General features: G+C 42.7%; 1 protein-coding gene across 10 annotated transcripts in view; it reads left to right on the top strand.

The window, feature by feature from the left end:
• The window catches only part of CAMTA1 (calmodulin binding transcription activator 1), a 2,164,810-nt gene that overhangs the window by 2,045,037 nt on the left and 99,496 nt on the right, over window positions 1-20,277 (top strand). For all 10 annotated transcript variants that reach the window (XM_069742031.1, XM_069742030.1, XM_069742032.1 and 7 more), the window contains 7 exons: window positions 1,346-1,488; window positions 10,402-10,598; window positions 12,028-12,106; window positions 12,678-12,993; window positions 14,934-15,433; window positions 18,135-18,322; window positions 19,385-19,631. In XM_069742031.1, the coding sequence (XP_069598132.1) occupies window positions 1,346-1,488; window positions 10,402-10,598; window positions 12,028-12,106; window positions 12,678-12,993; window positions 14,934-15,433; window positions 18,135-18,322; window positions 19,385-19,631 (1,670 nt within the window). The remainder of the gene's footprint in view (window positions 1-1,345; window positions 1,489-10,401; window positions 10,599-12,027; window positions 12,107-12,677; window positions 12,994-14,933; window positions 15,434-18,134; window positions 18,323-19,384; window positions 19,632-20,277) is intronic.

Genomic DNA, 20,277 nt, shown 5'->3' with positions numbered 1-20,277 from the left:
CACAGTATCACCTGTATAGAGAAATGCACAGTATCACCTGTATAGAGAAATGCACAGTATCACCTGTATATAGAAATGCACAGTATCACCTGGATAGAGAAATGTACAGTATCACCTGTATAGAGAAATGCACAGTATCACCTGGATATAGAAATGCACAGTATCACCTGTATATAGAAATGCACAGTATCACCTGGATAGAGAAATGCACAGTATCACCTGTATAGAGAAATGCACAGTATCACCTGGATAGAGAAATGCACAGTATCACCTGTATAGAGAAATGCACAGTATCACCTGGATATAGAAATGCACAGTATCACCTGGATAGAGAAATGTACAGTATCACCTGTATATAGAAATGCACAGTATCACCTGGATATAGAAATGCACAGTATCACCTGGATTTAGAAATGCACAGTATCACCTGGATATAGAAATGCACAGTATCACCTGGATAGAGAAATGTACAGTATCACCTGTATAGAGAAATGCACAGTATCACCTGGATATAGAAATGCACAGTATCACCTGGATAGAGAAATGCACAGTATCACCTGTATATAGAAATGCACAGTATCACCTGTATATAGAAATGCACAGTATCACCTGGATATAGAAATGCACAGTATCACCTGTATAGAGAAATGCACAGTATCACCTGGATATAGAAATGCACAGTATCACCCGGATATAGAAATGCACAGTATCACCTGTATAGAGAAATGCACAGTATCACCTGGATATAGAAATGCACAGTATCACCTGGATATAGAAATGCACAGTATCACCTGTATTCTGGGTGTTATTCAATGTATCTGTTCTGTTAGATATACGGTCATATGTTCGGTATCACTATCCTATAGTAACCCATTTGTCCTGTTTGCTGGAGATATCCAGTCTTTATTCTATATACTCTTTATGGATAAGTGATCAGTACCACTTCATCTGTCTTCATTGAAAGATCAATATATATTCTTATTGAATGTACTGTATATTGATATGTGCATTGATAGAGATAAATGCTTCAGCCATGTGTTATGGCAGTGTTCCCCATCTCCGGTCCTCAGGAGCCAACAGGTCATATTTTGAAGATTTCCTTCGCATTGCCCAGGTGATAATTCCATCACCTTCACAGACAATTATTCCATTACCTGTGAAATACTAAGGAAATCCTGAAAACATGACCTGTTGGTGGCTCCTGAGGATCGAAGTTGGGGACACTGTGTTATGGTAACATGTTTGCAGAATATAACAATCTTATTGTCCTACTGATTTCCCTTATTAAAACAATAAAAACACATGAGGGGTATACCAAAATTATACTGTCTTTCACTGTCTCTAGATAACCAGTTTAGAATGTCGATTCTGGAACGTCTGGAGCAGATGGAGAGGAGAATGGCTGAGATGACGGGATCCCAGCAGCACAAGCAAAGTGTAGGAGGAGGCAATGGAGGTGGCGCTAACAGTGGGGGGAGCCAAGCACAGGTACAATGCTTATGATATAATGTACACTGTAATAATATTAAACCTGAAACTAGAGCATCAAATTATATTTTCTAAAATCTATGTGGTTATTTTTTTGCTGAATGTTGTAAAATCTACAACCCCCTATGAAAAATGAACTACTATAATACTGCTCCTATGTACAATAGAACGACTATAATACTTCCCCTATGTGCAAGAATATAGCTACTATAATAATGTCCCCTATGTACAAGAATATAACTACTATAATACTGCTCCTATGTACAAGAATATAACTACTATAATACTGCTCCTATGTACAAGACTATAACTACTATAATACTGCCCCTATGTACAAGAATATAACTACAATAATACTGCCCCTATGTACAAGAAAATAACTACTATAATACTGCCCCCTATGTACAAGAATATAACTGCTATAATACTGCCTCCTATGTACAAGAATATAACTACTATAATACTGCCTCCTATGTACAAGAATATAACAACTATAATACTGCCTCTATGTACAAGAATATAACTACTATAATAATGCCCCTATGTACAAGAATATAACTGCTATAATACTGCCTCCTATGTACAAGAATATAACAACTATAATACTGCCTCTATGTACAAGAATATAACTACTATAATAATGCCCCTATGTACAAGAATATAGCTACTATAATACTGCCTCTATGTACAAGAATATAAATACTATAATACTGCCCCTATGTACAAAAATATAACTACTTTACTACTGCCCCCTATGTACAAGAATATAACTACTATACTACTGCTCCTATATACAAGAATATAACCACTATAATACTGCCCCCTATGTACAAGAATATAACTGCTATAATACTGCCCCCTATGTACAAGAATATAACTGCTATAATACTGCCCCCTATGTACAAGAATATAACTACAATAATACTGCCTCTATGTATAAGAATATAACTACTATAATACTACCCCTATGTACAAGAATATAACTACTATTATACTGCCCCTATGTACAAGAATATAGCTACTATAATACTGCCTCTATGTACAAGAATATAAATACTATAATACTGCCCCTATGTACAAAAATATAACTACTTTACTACTGCCCCCTATGTACAAGAATATAACTACTATACTACTGCTCCTATATACAAGAATATAACCACTATAATACTGCCCCCTATGTACAAGAATATAACTGCTATAATACTGCCCCCTATGTACAAGAATATAACTGCTATAATACTGCCCCCTATGTACAAGAATATAACTACAATAATACTGCCTCTATGTATAAGAATATAACTACTATAATACTGCCCCTATGTACAAGAATATAACTACTATTATACTGCCCCTATGTACAAGAATATAACTACTATAATACTGCTCCTATGTACAAGAACATAACTACTATAATACTGCTCCTATGTACAAGAATATAACTACTATAATACTGCTCCTATGTACAAGAATATAACTACTATAATCCTGCTCCTATGTACAAGAATATAACTACTATAATACTGCTCCTATGTACAAGAATATAACTACTATAATACTGCTCCTATGTACAAGAATATAACTACTATAATACTGCTCCTATGTACAAGAATATAACTACTATAATACTGCCCCCTATGTACAAGAATATAACTACTATAATACTGCTCCTATGTGCAAGAATATAACTGCTTATAATACTGACTCCTATGTACAAGAATATAACTGCTATAATACTGCCCTCTATGTACAAGAATATAACTACAACAATACTGCCCCTATGTACAAGAATATAACTACTATAATACTGCCCCTATGTACAAGAATATAACTACTATACTACTGCTCCAATGTACAAGAATATAACTACAATAATACTGCCTCTATGTACAAGAATATAACTACTATAATACTGCCCCCTATGTACAAGAATATAACTACAACAATACAGCCCCTATGTACAAGAATATAACTACAATACTACTGCTCCTATGTACAAGAATTTAAATACTATAATACTGCCCCCTATGTAGAAGAATATAACTGCTATAATACTGTCCCTATGTACAAGAATATAACTACTATAATACTGCCCCCTATTTAAAAGAATATAACTAATATATTACTTCTCCTATGTACAAGAATATAACTACTATAATACTGCCCATATGTATGAGAATATAAATATTACTAGATGGTAGCCCGATTCTAATGTATCGGGTATTCTAGAATATGTATGTAGTTTATTTATGAAGATTTTGGAATAATACATTGAATACACAGGATTCGGCCGGGCGCGACTAATTAGCGAAGCGTGGTTCAAATCCCGCGCCAATTCGCGACCGGGCTGCGCCAGTCGCTGATAGTTCGCAGCCAGCCACGTAGTATATAGCACAGCCACGTAGTATATTGCACAGCCACGTAGTGTATTGCACAGCCCACGTAGTATATTGCCCAGCCCACGTAGTATATTGCACAGCCACGTAGTATATTGCACAGACACGTAGTATATTGCACAGCCCACGTAGTATATTGCACAGCCACGTAATATATTGCCCAGCCCATGTAATATATTGCACAGCCCATGTAGTATATTGCACAGCCAACGTAGTATATTGCACAGCCCGCGTAGTATATTGCCCAGCCCACGTAGTATATTACACAGCCCACGTAGTATATTGCACAGCCCACGTAGTATATTGGACAGCAACATAGTATATTGCACAGCCCACGTAGTATATTGCACAGCCCACGTAGTATATTGTACAGCCTCGTAGTATTTTGCACAGCCCACGTAGTATATTGCACAGCCACGTAGTATATTGCCCAGCAAACGTAGTATATTGCACAGCCACGTAGTATATTGCACAGCCCACATAGTATGTTGCACAGCCCACATAGTATATTGCACAGCCACGTAGTATATTGCACAGCCCACGTAGTATATTGCACAGCCCAAGTAGTATATTGCACAGCCCAAGTAGTTTGTTGCACAGCCACGTAGGATATAGCACAGCCACGTAGTATATTGCACAGCCCGCGTAGTATATTGCCCAGCCCACGTAGTATATTACACAGCTCACGTAGCATATTGCACAGCCCACGTAGTATATTGTACAGCCTCGTAGTATTTTGCACAGCCCACGTAGTATATTGCACAGCCACGTAGTATATTGCCCAGCAAACGTAGTATATTGCCCAGCCCACGTAATATATTGCCCAGCCCACGTAGTATATTGCCCAGCCCATGAAGTATATTGCACAGCCACGTAGTATATTGCACAGCCCACGTAGTATATTGCCCAGCCCACGGAGTTTTTGCACAGCCCACGTAGTATATTGCACAGTCCACATAGTATATTGCACAGCCCACATAGTATATAGCACAGCTACGTAGTATATAGCACAGCCACGCAGTATATTGCACAGCCCATGGAGTATATTGCACAGCCACATAGGATATAGCACAGCCACGTAGTATATAGCACAGCCACGTAGTATATTGCACAGCCACGTAGCATATTGCACAGCCACATAGTATATTGCACAGCCACGTAACCCTGTGTGAGCGCTGACTGGAGGGGATTATGGAGCGGGCGCTGATGGCTGGGGAGTAGTGAGAGACTAATTCAGTGACCAATCAGCGACGCAGGATTTCCGGGACAGACAGACTGACAGGAGTGACCCTTAGACAATTATATACAGGTCCTTCTCAAAAAATTAGCATATAGTGTTAAATTTCATTATTTACCATAATGTAATGATTACAATTAAACTTTCATATATTATAGATTCATTATCCACCAACTGAAATTTGTCAGGTCTTTTATTGTTTTAATACTGATGATTTTGGCATACAACTCCTGATAACCCAAAAAACCTGTCTCAATAAATTAGCATATTTCACCCATCCAATCAAATAAAAGTGTTTTTTAATAACAAACAAAAAACCCATCAAATAATAATGTTCAGTTATGCACTCAATACTTGGTCGGGAATCCTTTGGCAGAAATGACTGCTTCAATGCGGCGTGGCATGGAGGCAATCAGCCTGTGACACTGCTGAGATGTTATGGAGGCCCAGGATGCTTCAATAGCGGCCTTAAGCTCATCCAGAGTGTTGGGTCTTGCGTCTCTCAACTTTCTCTTCACAATATCCCACAGATTCTCTATGGGGTTCAGGTCAGGAGAGTTGGCAGGCCAATTGAGCACAGTAATACCATGGTCAGTAAACCATTTACCAGTGGTTTTGGCACTGTGAGCAGGTGCCAGGTCGTGCTGAAAAATGAAATCTTCATCTCCATAAAGCATTTCAGCCGATGGAAGCATGAAGTGCTCCAAAATCTCCTGATAGCTAGCTGCATTGACCCTGCCCTTGATGAAACACAGTGGACCAACACCAGCAGCTGACATGGCACCCCACACAGGGGCGGATTATCAGAGGGTCAATATGGGCGGTAGCCCAGGGCCCAGTGGTCTGGGGGGGCCCTGGGCTACCGCACAGATTGACCCTCCACTAATTGTCTGACTGCCCGCCGGCATTTGTGTACCCCCGGACCCGGTGGGCAGAGAGAGGGGGCCCGCATTGGTTGGGAGGTGCGTGTATCAGCCGGTCAGCTGAGAGCTCGGAGTCCCTGCACCAGGCCTGCACAGCAGCACACCACATAATGGCTGCTCTGTGCACAGGACCTGTGATGAGGTCACAGGATGGGAGGAGTCAGGGGTCACATGATCGGATTCGGGAGGAGGACCTCCGTGTACAGGACTTTGCTGGTTGCCATGGCGCCGGAGGAGGGTAAGGCAGCGTATGTGTGAGGTCAGGAGGTGTTTACAGGGTGGATGTAGCAGAGCTGTGTGTGTACGAGGTGTATGGATCAGAGCAGCGTGTGAAAGGTTTATGGAGCGGAGTCGTGTGTGTACGATGTGTACGGAGCCGTGTGCATGAGGTGTACGGAGCGCAGCCGCGTGTGTACGAGGTGTACGGAGCGGAGCAGCGTGTGTATGAGGTGTACGGAGCGGAGTCGTGTGTACAAGGTGTACGGAGCACAGCCGCGTGTGTACAAGGTGTACGGAGCACAGCCGCGTGTGTACGAGGTGTACGGAGCGCAGCCGCGTGTGTACGAGGTGTACGGAGCGGAGTCGTGTGTAAGAGGTGTACGGAGCCATGTGTACAAGGTGTATGGAGCACAGCCGCATGTGTACAAGGTGTTCGGAGCGGAGTCGTGTGTAAGAGGTGTACGGAGCACAGCCGCGTGTGTACGAGGTGTACGGAGCCAGGTGTACGGAGCGGAGCCGTGTGTACGAGGTGTACGGAGCACAGCCGCGTGTGTACGAGGTGTACTGAGCAGAGTCGTGTGTAAGAGGTGTACGGAGCCATGTGTACAAGGTGTACGGAGCACAGCCGCATGTGTACAAGGTGTACGGAGCGGAGTCGTGTGTAAGAGGTGTACGGAGCCATGTGTACGAGGTGTACGGAGCACAGCCGCGTGTGTACGAGGTGTACTGAGCAGAGTCGTGTGTGTACAAGGTGTACGGAGCCATGTGTACGAGGTGTACGGAGCACAGCCGCGTGTGTAAGAGGTGTACGGAGCACAGCCGTGTGTGTACAAGGTGTACGGAGCCATGTGTACGAGGTGTACGGAGCAGGGCCGTGTGTGTACGAGGTGTACGGAGCGGAGCCGTGTGTACGAGGTGTACGGAGCACAGCCGCGTGTGTACGAGGTGTACGGAGCGCAGCCGCGTGTGTACGAGGTGTACGGAGTGGAGTCGTGTGTACGAGGTGTACGGAGCACAGCCACGTGTGTACGAGGTGTACGGAGCGCAGCCGCGTGTGTACGAGGTGTACTGAGCGGAGTTGTGTGTAAGAGGTGTACGGAGCCATGTGTACGAGGTGTACGGAGCACAGCCGCATGTGTACAAGGTGTACGGAGCGGAGTCGTGTGTAAGAGGTGTACGGAGCCATGTGTACGAGGTGTACGGAGCACAGCCGCAGGTGTACGGAGCGGAGCCGTGTGTACGAGGTGTACGGAGCACTGCCGCGTGTGTACGATGTGTACGGAGCACTGCCGCGTGTGTACGATGTGTACGGAGCACAGCCGCGTGTGTATGAGGTGTACGGAGCACAGCCACGTGTGTATGAGGTGTACGGAGCACAGCCGCGTGTGTATGAGGTGTACGGAGTAGTGCCGTATGTGTATGAGGTGTACGCAGCGGAGCTGTGTGTGTGCAAGGTATGCGGAGCAGTGTGTGCAATGTGTATGGAGCGGAGCGGTGTGTGTATGAGGTGTACGGAGTAGTGCCGTGTGTACGAGATGTATGGAGCGGAGCCGTGTGTGTATGAGGTGTATGGAGCGGAGCCGTGTATGAGGTGTATGGAGCAGAGCCGTGTATGAGGTGTATGGAGCAGAGCTGAATGTGTACGGAGCGGAGCCGTGTGTGTATGAGATGTATGGAGTGGAGCCGTGTGTACGGAGCGGAGCCGTGTATGCAAAGTTTACGGAGCGCAGCTGCGTGTGTAGGAGTAGCTATGTGTGGCCATTATCATGTGCGGCCAATATACAGTAAGGAGCATCATGTGTGGCCATTATACAGTATGGAGCATCATGTGCGGTCATTATACAGTATTATTGAGCATCATGTGCGGTCATTATACAGTATGGAGAATCATGTGTGGCCATTATACAGTATGGAGCCTCATGTGCGGTCATTATAAAGTATGGAGCATCATGTGTGGCCATTATACAGTATAGAGCATCATGTGCGGTCATTATACAGTATGGAGCATCATGTGTGGCCATTATACTGTATGGAGCATCATGTGCTGTCATTATACAGTATGGAGCATCATGTGCGGTCATTATACAGTATGGAGCATCATGTGCAGTCATTATACAGTATGGAGCATCATGTGTGGCCATTATACAGTATTGAGCATCATGTGGGGTCATTATACAGTATTGAGCATCATGTGGGGCCATTATACAGTATTGAGCATCATGTGGGGCCATTATACAGTATTGAGCATCATGTGGGGTCATTATACAGTATTGAGCATCATGTGTGGCCATTATACAGTATTGAGCATCATGTGGGGTCATTATACAGTATGGAGCATCATGTGGGGCCATTATACAGTATTGAGCATCACGTGGGGTCATTATACAGTATTGAGCATCATGTGAGGCCATTATACAGTATGGAGCATCATGTGTGGCCATTATACAGTATTGAGCATCATGTGGTCATGTGGGGTCGTTATACAGTATGGAGCACTGTGTGGCCATTATACAGTATCGAGCACTGTGTGGCCATATTTTTTTTTAATAATTATTCGTTATGAACAGTGTGATCAGCAGTGCTAAATGGGTGTGGTTGAGACATGGATATGGGTGTGACTAGTGAATGGGTGTGGTCAGAGGTGTGTCCCAAAATTTGCCGCAAACTTTGTCCCTCTTTCCCAACTTCAAAAGTTGGGAGGTATGGTAATATGTGGTCTGGAAATGGTGCGGTGGTATTTGTCCCTTGTATGTGCTATTATTCGATCACTGTGGTTGTAATTTGTGGTCTGGTCATGGTGCGGTGGTATTTGTTCCTTGTATGTGATATTATTGGTCAAGATATACCTAAATTGTATTGCAGATTTTAACAAATATTTCCTAGGTTACAGTAGAGTAGGGCCCGGCCCTTTTCCTGGAATAATCTGGTTCGGGTATATCATGACCCCCGTCACATGACCCCCGTCACATGACCCCCGTCACATGACCCCCGTCACATGACCCCCGTCACATGACCCCCGTCACATGACCCCCGTCACATGACCGGGGGGGCCCACAGTGTGTGAACAGCCCGGGGCCCTGGCTACCCTTAATCCACCCCTGACCCCACACCATCACTGACTGTGGGTACTTGACACTGGACTTCAGGCATTTTGGCATTTCCTTCTCCCCAGTCTTCCTCCAGACTCTGGCACCTTGATTTCCGAATGACATGCAAAATTTGCTTTCATCAGAAAAAAGTACTTGGGACCACTTAGCAACAGTCCAGTGCTGCTTCTCTGTAGCCCAGGTCAGGCGCCTCTGCCGCTGTTTATGGTTCAAAAGTGGCTTTACCTGGGGAATGCGGCACCTGTAGCCCATTTCCTGCACACGCCTGTGCACGGTGGCTCTGGATGTTTCCACACCAGACTCAGTCCACTGCTTCCTCAGGTTCCCCAAGGTCTGGAATCGGTCCTTCTCCACAATCTTCCTCAGGGTCCGGTCTCCTCTTCTCGTTGTACAGCGTTTTCTGCCACATTGTTTCCTTCCAACAGACTTACCATTGAGGTGCCTTGATACAGCACTCTGGGAACAGCCTATTTGTTGAGAAATTTCTTTCTGGGTCTTACCCTCTTGCTTGAGGGTGTCAATGATGGCCTTCTTGACATCTGTCAGGTCGCTAGTCTTACCCATGATGGGGGTTTTGAGTAATGAACCAGGCAGGGAGTTTATAAAAGCCTCAGGTATCTTTTGCATGTGTTTAGAGTTAATTAGTTGATTCAGAAGATTAGGGTAATAGGTCGTTTAGAGAACCTTTTCTTGATATGCTAATTTATTGAGACAGGTTTTTTGGGTTATCAGGAGTTGTATGCCAAAATCATCAGTATTAAAACAATAAAAGACCTGACAAATTTCAGTTGGTGGATAATGAATCTATAATATATGAAAGTTTAATTGTAATCATTACATTATGGTAAATAATGACATTTAACACTATATGCTAATTTTTTGAGAAGGACCTGTATATAGATAATACTACCACCTATAGGTAAGAATAAAACTGCTCTAATGCTGGTTATAGATAATGAATCTGGATTTCTGTGGTCTTTTGCACACATGTATATAATATACACAACCATATTTTTACGTTTTCCTCCTAGTGTGCCGCTGGACCTGGCTCAATAGGAAGTTGTTTTGAGAGTCGGGTGGTGGTTGTGTGTGAAAAGATGATGGGTCGGGCCTGTTGGGCGAAATCCAAGCATCTGATTCATTCCAAAACGTTCCGAGGAATGACGCTGCTTCACCTCGCTGCAGCGCAGGGATACGCCACCCTCATCCAGACCCTTATCAAGTGGAGGTAAGTTAGAGGAGCCAAGCCTCCTGTAAAGAGACCTGAAATACACAAATAACCATAGCCCATGTCCAGGATGAATGCATGAATGTGACAGCAGAGAATTATACCCTCATTCTAGCTCCATTGTACAGGAGACAATTGAGATGAGCAATTATTATCGATATATAACGCCTTCTATCCTTAGATCATGTTCTGTAGCACTGGTGCTGCCACCTACAGGGGGAATGTGTAAGTGCTTACTTATTGCACGCTGCAAAACATTTTTTTATGAAAATACATGTTTCCACTTTTTGTAAATGTGCAAACACTGTAAATAATTTAAAGGGGTGACATGGAACCCACAGATAGCTTTTCAAAAAATGACTCCAGATATTTTAAGGTTTTCCTGGTTCATATTAGAAACAGTCTTTTAAAGGGAACCTGCTATGTGCTTTTGCGACCTTATCTGAAAGCTACATATTAAAGAGACAGAGACCCGGATTCAAGGGATGTGTCACTTACTGGGCTGCTTACTGTAGTTTTGATAAAAATCACTTTTTCACTAGATTATCATTATTATTATTATCATCATTATTAGTCAGGATTATCACTGGAGGAAAGTAAACCATCTGCCATGTAGTTCTTTATATCCATGAGCTCTGTATAGCCCCGCCGAAATCACTGATTAGCCGCTTCCTGCCTATGCACAGTGTACACAGAAAGCTGCCAATCAGTGGTGTAGGTGGGGTTATACACAGCTCAACATTCAGAGAACTGCTAAATCTGCGGCAAAGAGGACAGTGATATTTTCAAAACTACAGCAAGTAATCCAGTACGGCTACTTTCACACTTCCGTCTTTTCAGATCCGTCACAATCCGTCTATTTTTGAGAATTTGCAGGATCCTGCATTTTCCTATAGACTTGTGACGGGTAGCCATCTGTGTCATCCGTCGTGCACTGGATCCGTCGTAAAAAAGCGGTCCGTCGTGCAAAGAAAACGTTCATTGTAACGTTTTTTGTGCACGTCGGAAAATTGGTCAGCGACGCATCCTGCGCTGCCCGTCGTCGGCTACAATGGAAGCCTATGGGCGCAGGATCTATCGCTGACCGTCACACACAGGAATCCAGCGACGGATCCATTTTTTCCTTTCTGAGGATGCCCGGATATCTCTCTCTCTCTCTCTCGTCCCCGGACATTTAATTCCTGGAATTTCTGTACGACGGATCCATCATTACACTGGATCCGTGGCACACGTTTTTACCTATTTTCATGACGTCCGTCGATACGTCATTTTAGTGCACCACGACGGACCCCAGAAAACGGAGGTGTGAAAGTAGCCTTAGTGTCACACTGCTGGAATTAGTTTCTCTGATGGAGTAACAAGATCCCGGTGACAGGTTCCCTTTGATGGGGAAATCTATGTAACTGACATTTTTCATGTTTGCCTACAGGACAAAGCACGCTGACAGCATTGATCTGGAACTAGAGGTGGATCCTTTAAATGTTGATCATTTTTCGTGTACTCCTTTGGTAAGAGCACATTTCCTGTACTTTATATGACTCTATATACTTGTTATGCCCTGTTCTTACTTACCCAACCTCTAGCCTGACACTTGTGTAAGGCTACGTTCACACTAGCGTTATGCTAGTGTGCGTCGGGTTAGCGTCGGGCGACGCAGCGGCGACGCACGCGTCTTGCGCCACTATATTTAACATGGGGGACGCATGCGTTTTTGTTTGTTGCGTTGTGCGACGCATGCGTCTTTTTTGCCGCAAGCGTCGGACCAAGAAAACGCAACAAGTTGCATTTTTCTTGCGTCCGATTTTCGGCAAAAAACGACGCATGCGTCGCAAAACGCAGCGTTTTTGCGTGCGTTTTGGCGTGCGTTGTGCGTTGCGTCGCCGACGCAGCGGCGCACAACGCTAGTGTGAACGTAGCCTAAGGAATTTTCCCAGTTGAAGCCAATGGAGTGGAATCTGTACTGCATTACGGGTTGTCAAAAATGTCCATTCATTGCAATGCAGCAATTGCCCCCTGCAGTGTGAAGGAGACCTCCAAGAAAGCCTGCCTAATTCCATAGTGTCTTCTTTTCTTTCCCAGATGTGGGCCTGTGCACTGGGTCACACCGAAGCTGCAATAGTGCTGTACAAATGGGACCGCCGGGCAATCTCCATCCCTGATTCTCTTGGCAGGCTGCCTTTGTCCATTGCCCGATCTCGGGGCCATGTGAAGCTTGCAGAATGTCTAGAACAGTTGCAAAGGGAAGAACAATCTCAGCTAGGGCAAAATGCTCGATTACAGTGCTCCCCCGGTGCTGAGGCCAGTGCGGATAACTGGCTAAACCAGTGGCAGAGCGAGGCCATCAACTCACAGGATACTCAGAAGGGCGCCACCGTTATTTCTAATGCCAATGCAGGTAAGAATTAGGAGAAAGAGGTGGAAAAAAATTAAAACTTCTGCAAGAAATTTGATGGGGCTCCCAGGATCCTAAAGATCGCATGTAAACACTGGAAAAAGTTAGATTTGGGCTTTTGGTTTCCATATAGCGGCCTCTATAGGGAAAACTTATCATAGCATGCCATGTAATACAAGGACAGGACAGAGCAAGAAGCAGCACTGCTACCTGAGGAGTATCTGTCCTTCTGAATAAGCTGTCATGTCTGCATGAGGAATAGCACAATTTCTGGCCATTAGGTGACTTGTATACAGCATTTATCTCTAGTTTTCTTCTTTATCAGCTCTATATTTAAGTTTTAGTTCTCTGGGCTTTAATGGGTGGAGGCTAGCTGCTATGTCTTAAGTAAACAATATGAAAACTGTTAAAGGTAAGAGCGCAAATAGTGTCTTATCTGAGAAGGTTAAAAGGTTAATCCATAAGATTGCACTCACCAGATGTAGCTGGGTTGAAGCATTGAAAGGATTCCCTGCAGCAGATCCACGAGTCCAGGAAGGACCAGCCATTAGATACAGATTGGGATAATTGTGGTAAATTTCTGCACTGCTGAATCACTAGAATTCCAGAATTATTAGTACATGTGGGTTTATTATTCTATGCGTTTCAGAATTCAAGACTCCTTCATCAGGAAACACCACAGATAGATAGATAGATAGATAGATAGATAGATAGATAGATAGATAGATAGATAGATAGATAGATAGATATTAGCTAGACAGATAGGTAGATGATAGATAGATAGATAGATAGATAGATAGATAGATAATAGAAAGATATTAGATAGATAGATAGATAGATAGATAGATAGATAGATAGATAGATAGATAGATAGATAATAGATAGATAATAGATACATAGATAGATAGATAGATGATAGATAGATAAATAGATATTAGATAGATGATAGATAGATAGATAGATAGATAGATAGATAGATGATAAATAGATAGATAGATAGATAGATAGATGATAAATAGATAGATATTAGATAGATAGATAGATAGATAGATAAATAGATAATAGATATTAAAAAGATGATAGATAGATAATAGATAGATAGATGATAGATAGATAGATAATAGATAGATGATAGATAGATAAATAGATAGATAGATAAATAGATAGATATAAGATAGATAGATAAATAGATAATAGATAGATAGATGATAGATAGATAGATGATAGATAGATAAATAGATAGATAGATATTAGATAGATAGATGATAGATAAATAATTAGATAGATAATAGATAGATATTAGATAGATAGATAGATAGATAAATAATAGATAGATAATTGATAGATAATAGACAGATAGACAGATAAATAGATAGATAATACATGGATAAATAATAGATAGATATATAGATAATAGATAGATAGATCTAGAGCCGGACAGCCCTTTAAAGTTTCAAAGTTTCTTTTGTGCATGCAGCAGGGATAAACTCTGTCCTCTTCCATACTGCCGCTATTGATCCACCAATGTCAGACTGCAGTCAATTAAAACTCTGGTGCTGTAGACTAAAGAGGCTAATTGCCCCCTCCAATACATCTCCACGATCTTCCCATTGGTGGGGTACAGTTATTCTAGGAGAGTTAACAAATGCTGATATCGTAGAATAATGGAGGTAGTGGTGGGGCATTAGTACTAGGAGGGTGTAGTAAGGGAGTGGCAGTCGTTGTAGCACTGTAAGAACTAGGATGGTTGACAAGTGGTGGCAGAGAAAAGTGGAGGTTGATATGGTACAGAAATACTAAGGAGATAGCCAGTGGTGGTGTGAAAGTATTGTTAGTCCAGTTATGCAGGTATTCTTTGACTCAATGAGGCGAGAGGTGATTGGCAAGTACTGACAACTGGGCAGGGTGCTCAGCTTTTTTAACTTTGTTCATTTGTTTTGCAGAATTGAGAAGACCAAGATCAGAGCCCTCTAATTACTACAGCACTGAAAACCCAAAAGATTACCCAGCTGCTAAAAAACACAAGTTAAACCCTGAATATTTCCAAGTTAGGCATGAGAAAGTTATTGCTACTGCCCTAAGCCTTGAGCAGTCATCTATCAGAAAGCAAAGCTCCGGCTCCAAGCAGCCAATTTCCGAATCTACTCATGGAGAGGAATTGCGCCACTTCACCAGAGAGCTTCCTCAACGCACTCCAGATACCTCCGGATACAGAGCTACTGCTGGACTGAAATGGAACCAGAAAGAGCTCTACTTGGGGCAGGTCACAGGAACATCGAAGGCTACGGGACTTGGCAAGGATATTGTGGGGCATAGACAACGTCAAAGGGAACAGATGAGCGTCTTAATGATGTCTGAGAGGGAAATGGTGGATGCCGATCTACTGTCTTACAGAGAAAACATTCAGAATGATGACTGCTTACAACACATGGATGACCTTCAGGTAAGCGCTAGGTTCATGTTCATGAAAGAACTTGTGAATTTCCATCTGACCTGTAGATTCTATTTTTTTCTGAGCCTAAATATTTAGTGCCAAAAGCCCCCTCTGAATGCAAGGGAACTGCTACAGTGACGCTCCCACCACCCATGAACTTGACTTGCCACCACTCACTGCTCAGCCCTATGTTCATGAAAAAGGTGGGAAACCCTTGGGGCAGCAATGTTGCCATCAAGGGTGGATGTTCCTTTTTCAGAGAGCAGATGACTAGTGCACAGTGAACCGTGGGCTGTAGATGCAAACAAGAATTTTGGAAATCTAGATCACATTATCTTAGCAGACTTTAACAAACCATCCCATCTACACGCAATTTGTTGTGGAGCAGATGAACCAATATTGAGCTTACATGTAAAAGACAACCACGCTATGCTGGTTGTCTCTCAAATGCCCCTTTTATCTGTAGAGAAGCACAGAAGGCAGCTATACTAATTTGGATAAGGACCAATTTTGGAAGCCAGTTTTGTAGTCATCGGAGATGAATGAATAGGTAGCCAACACTTTATTCTTGCTAAAAAAACAACAATTTAATGGAGGGTCACTAATTAGTTATCCAACCTATTGAATTCAGTAGACATCATGCAAAGGACCCTCATAAACATTAGGTAGCTATCGCTCATAACTTCTCCATAAACAAGAATGGTCAACTTATTCAGCAGGCCGAGACTTCTCTCCACCGACATTATCATAGTCAGGGGTCCCGCATTCATATTAGATTGTAGGCTGATCCCACCAATTTCGGGGGATTTGGCTGACTTTAGTGCAATGTGTACGGGGTCTTAAGGGTTAATCTCTGTTGCTTCGGGGCTACAGGAGAACATAAAACTTGCTGCCAGATTCCTCTACAGATTGATGTCTGAGAATATCAGCAGCAGGAAATCCTGAGAATAGTTTATCAGTGGTTAACCAAAGTGGCCAACAATGTTAAATTTACTGCATGATAGATGGAGACTCTTTTGGATATATTAATTTGTGGTCTCGCCCAGCCACACTGTGCCACCGCTCTAGATTCCAGCAGGTGAAGCGCACCGTTGTCGTCATATGATCAGCACGCACTGGGAATGCCGCTAAAGCTGGCAGCGGCTTCATCGAAGTAGTTGCAGATTGATCACTGGAGTTCATTAGCTCCTCCTGAGACAACGTCTATGCCTCGGTGATGAATGCCCTCCCAACGCCGGCATCTTCCATAGCGCCACTTCGGAACTTCACAGTAAATAAATCGTCGCTGCTCATGTCAAGCGGACGTTCAGCTGCTCAGCCTCATCGATGTTTCATTTTTCTTGCTAAATACATCAAATAGGAAAGTTTGCGTTGTGATGGTGAGGGCACTAAGGCTGCCACAGCCCCTTCCGGGCAGATCTTTGGTGCCAGGAGCTAATGGGCAATTATGAACAGTTCCGCATTTATTATAGAAGTTGTACTAAAACCATCCTATGTGTTTCCTACTAATGGAAGTCTTCGCCATATTAAAGATGTAGGTTATCCGACTGTGAACCTAAGCGGAAATAGCGATTTCTTTAGCATCACCCTTGTTGTAAGTGGGATGTTTTAGAAGGAGCACTCAAAAAATATTTAGTGTATAAAACTTCTACAAAAACATTGTACGTCTCAAGCACTGGTCGTTTGTGTTTCACTGCGGTGCTGAGTATCGGCTGCAGATAAAATCGGTCTGCGACCTTGCTTAGCCAAGGCATGGCTTAAGGGCTTGTGCACATGGCTGAAGTTTCGGTCATCTGATCAATGTTAATCTATGGGGCCGTGCAAGTCAGATTTTTTCCTACGATTGGCTAAAAAAAGTCTCTGCATGACCAAGTTGGATCCGATATTTGGATTCATCCATGCTAACCAAATCAGTCCGTGGAAACCATTGAACTGCACTCGGATGACATTTCAGTACTGTCCAATTTCCACGGACTGACGGAGAAGATGGAGAATTTTTTGTCACCATCTCCTCATCCAAGAGTGTGATCACCGTGATTTTCAGAATCGACCCAATTTTGTCAGATGGGAGAATATACAGCACCTGCTCTAGCAGGGATTTGTCATTTACGGGGAGGGTTTAAAGTCACTTTTCCCTTTTTGTCTGGAGTCATCCATTGACTTTTTTTTGCTCCAAATTCTCCAAAGTGGTTCATGAACTTTGTGCAAAATAAAAGAAAAAAACACTCCTTCATTTTCTCTGCAACATTTATCCCCAAGAGGTTGCATGTTCCGCAGAAATATACACCAAATCGCCTTCAGTCCATTTGCGCCAATATTTGAGACTTTTTAAAAAGTCGCAATTGATCGATTGGCCAAAAACACCTGGAAACCGACAAAACCCCACCAACGATGATGAAAATAAAAAATAAAAAAAACTGACGTACACATAAGATAGCGGAAAAATAGATGAAAAAAAGGCCACACGTTTAAAGTAGAAAAAGGTATCAAATGAAAAATAGGCCAAAAAACCAGAGGAAAAAAGGTGCAAATGTAATATTGAATCAGGCTCATCATTGAGATTAGTATAGGATATCAGTATGTTTGCTATATCCTCATCACTACCGCAGCGAGACAGAACAATAAGTCACGCATGTCCTGTATAATGCTTATCCGTACCTGCAGATAATGTAGACTCGGATCTGAAGATTTCCTCTTGTCTTTATTTCAGGTGAATATGATGAATTTGGCAGAACAGATCATTGAGGCTACGCCTGACCGGATCAAGCGGGAGAACTTCGTACCCATGGAATCCCCACTGGCAGAGAGGGCAGACACCGCAGCATTTAGCACCACCATGAGCTGGCTGGCCAGTTATCTTGCTGATGTTGATCACTTACCTAGCGCTGCACAGATACGGTACGTCAATGCAGGAACACCACATGGCATTTATATGAATCGCCGGCAGATTGGTGGATAAATGACATGTTCACACTTGCAGACAATTTTTCTCAATAAATCTAAAATGAAAAATAAAACAACTTTTCAATACATCATAATTAAAAATCTCCAACCACCTCCTAGGTAAACCAATGGCAACAGATTGCAAACAGATTATTTACATGTAATCCTTGCAGTCTTCCATTTTCTTCTGTTTGTCTCCTAGTTTTGCTAATGAGAATTTGGTAGATTAGGAAAAAAAATAGAGATAATTTAATCATAATCACAAAAAACACCCAAACAGGCTGATTAGAATCAAAACGGGAAGTCAAAAGAGTATATTGGACTTAATTGTACAAATTTTATTAACAAACAAAGTAGATACATTAAAATAGAAACAGAGTATCACCACATGAGCAGGGTACTACAAGGGTCCAAAAGTAAGTACCGTAAAAACACAGAAATAAATATTAACTAAAGTATAAGTAAGAATTATGAGTAGTATCAGCAGCACAAAATAGGCAAATTAATGCCAGCTGAACCGCCCCCAAAATTCTCAGCCCTCCACTGGCTGTGAACAGCCGGCTTCTTTAGCAGTGATGTTTTGTGGCTTACCCTCCTTGTGGATTGTGGTAATGACTGCCTTCTGGGCATCTGTCAAGTCAGGAGTCTTCCCCATGATTGTGGAGCTACTGAAACAGACTAAGGGACCTCTTTAAACGTTTAGGAAGCCTTTGCAGGTGTTTTTTGTTAATTATTCTAACTTGCTGAGATAATGACTTTTGGGTTTCCATTGGCTGTAAGCCATAATCATCAACATTAACAGAAATAAACACTTGAAATAGATCACTCTGTTTGTAATGTCTCTATATAATATACGAGTTTCACTTTTTGTATTGAAGATCTGAAATAAATGAACTTTTTGATGATATTCTAATTTTGTGAGAAGCACCTGTACATAGAGCAGCAGATGCCCAGGTTATGATATGTAATACGTGTCCGTGTTATTGTGGTGTATGACGAGGTCCCGGTCTCGTGCAGGTCGCTGTACAGTGAACCCCTGACTCCTTCCTCCAACACCAGCCTAAGTCCGGCGTGTTCTCCCATGAGTGAAACAACCTTTGAAAAGCCCAGTCTGCCCTCTGCTGCTGATTGGTCAGAATTTCTCAGTGCTTCCACCAACGAGAAGGTGGAAAATGAATTTGCTCAGCTGACCCTGTCCGACCATGAACAAAGAGAACTCTACGAGGCGGCCAAACTCGTCCAGACCGTGTTCAGGAAGTACAAGGTGGGTCCCGCTTGTCTTCATACATACAGTGGGGCAAAAAAGTATTTAGTCAGTCAGCAATAGTGCAAGTTCCACCACTTAAAAAGATGAGAGGCGTCTGTAATTTACATCATAGGTAGACCTCAACTATGGGAGACAAACTGAGAAAAAAAAATCCAGAAAATCACATTGTCTGTTTTTGTAACATTTTATTTGCATATTATGGTGGAAAATAAGTATTTGGTCAGAAACAAAATTTCATCTCAATACTTTGTAATATATCCTTTGTTGGCAATGACAGAGGTCAAACGTTTTCTGTAAGTCTTCACAAGGTTGCCACACACTGTTGTTGGTATGTTGGCCCATTCCTCCATGCAGATCTCCTCTAGAGCAGTGATGTTTTTGGCTTTTCGCTTGGCAACACGGACTTTCAACTCCCTCCAAAGGTTTTCTATAGGGTTGAGATCTGGAGACTGGCTAGGCCACTCCAGGACCTTGAAATGCTTCTTACGAAGCCACTCCTTCGTTGCCCTGGTGGTGTGCTTTGGATCATTGTCATGTTGAAAGACCCAGCCACGTTTCATCTTCAATGCCCTTGCTGATGGAAGGAGGTTTGCACTCAAAATCTCACGATACATGGCCCCATTCATTCTTTCATGTACCCGGA

This window comes from Ranitomeya imitator, chromosome 10 (assembly GCF_032444005.1).
Source record: "Ranitomeya imitator isolate aRanImi1 chromosome 10, aRanImi1.pri, whole genome shotgun sequence".
NCBI classification, from domain to species: Eukaryota; Metazoa; Chordata; class Amphibia; order Anura; family Dendrobatidae; genus Ranitomeya; species Ranitomeya imitator.
This window is presented reverse-complemented; position numbering and strand designations above follow the sequence as displayed.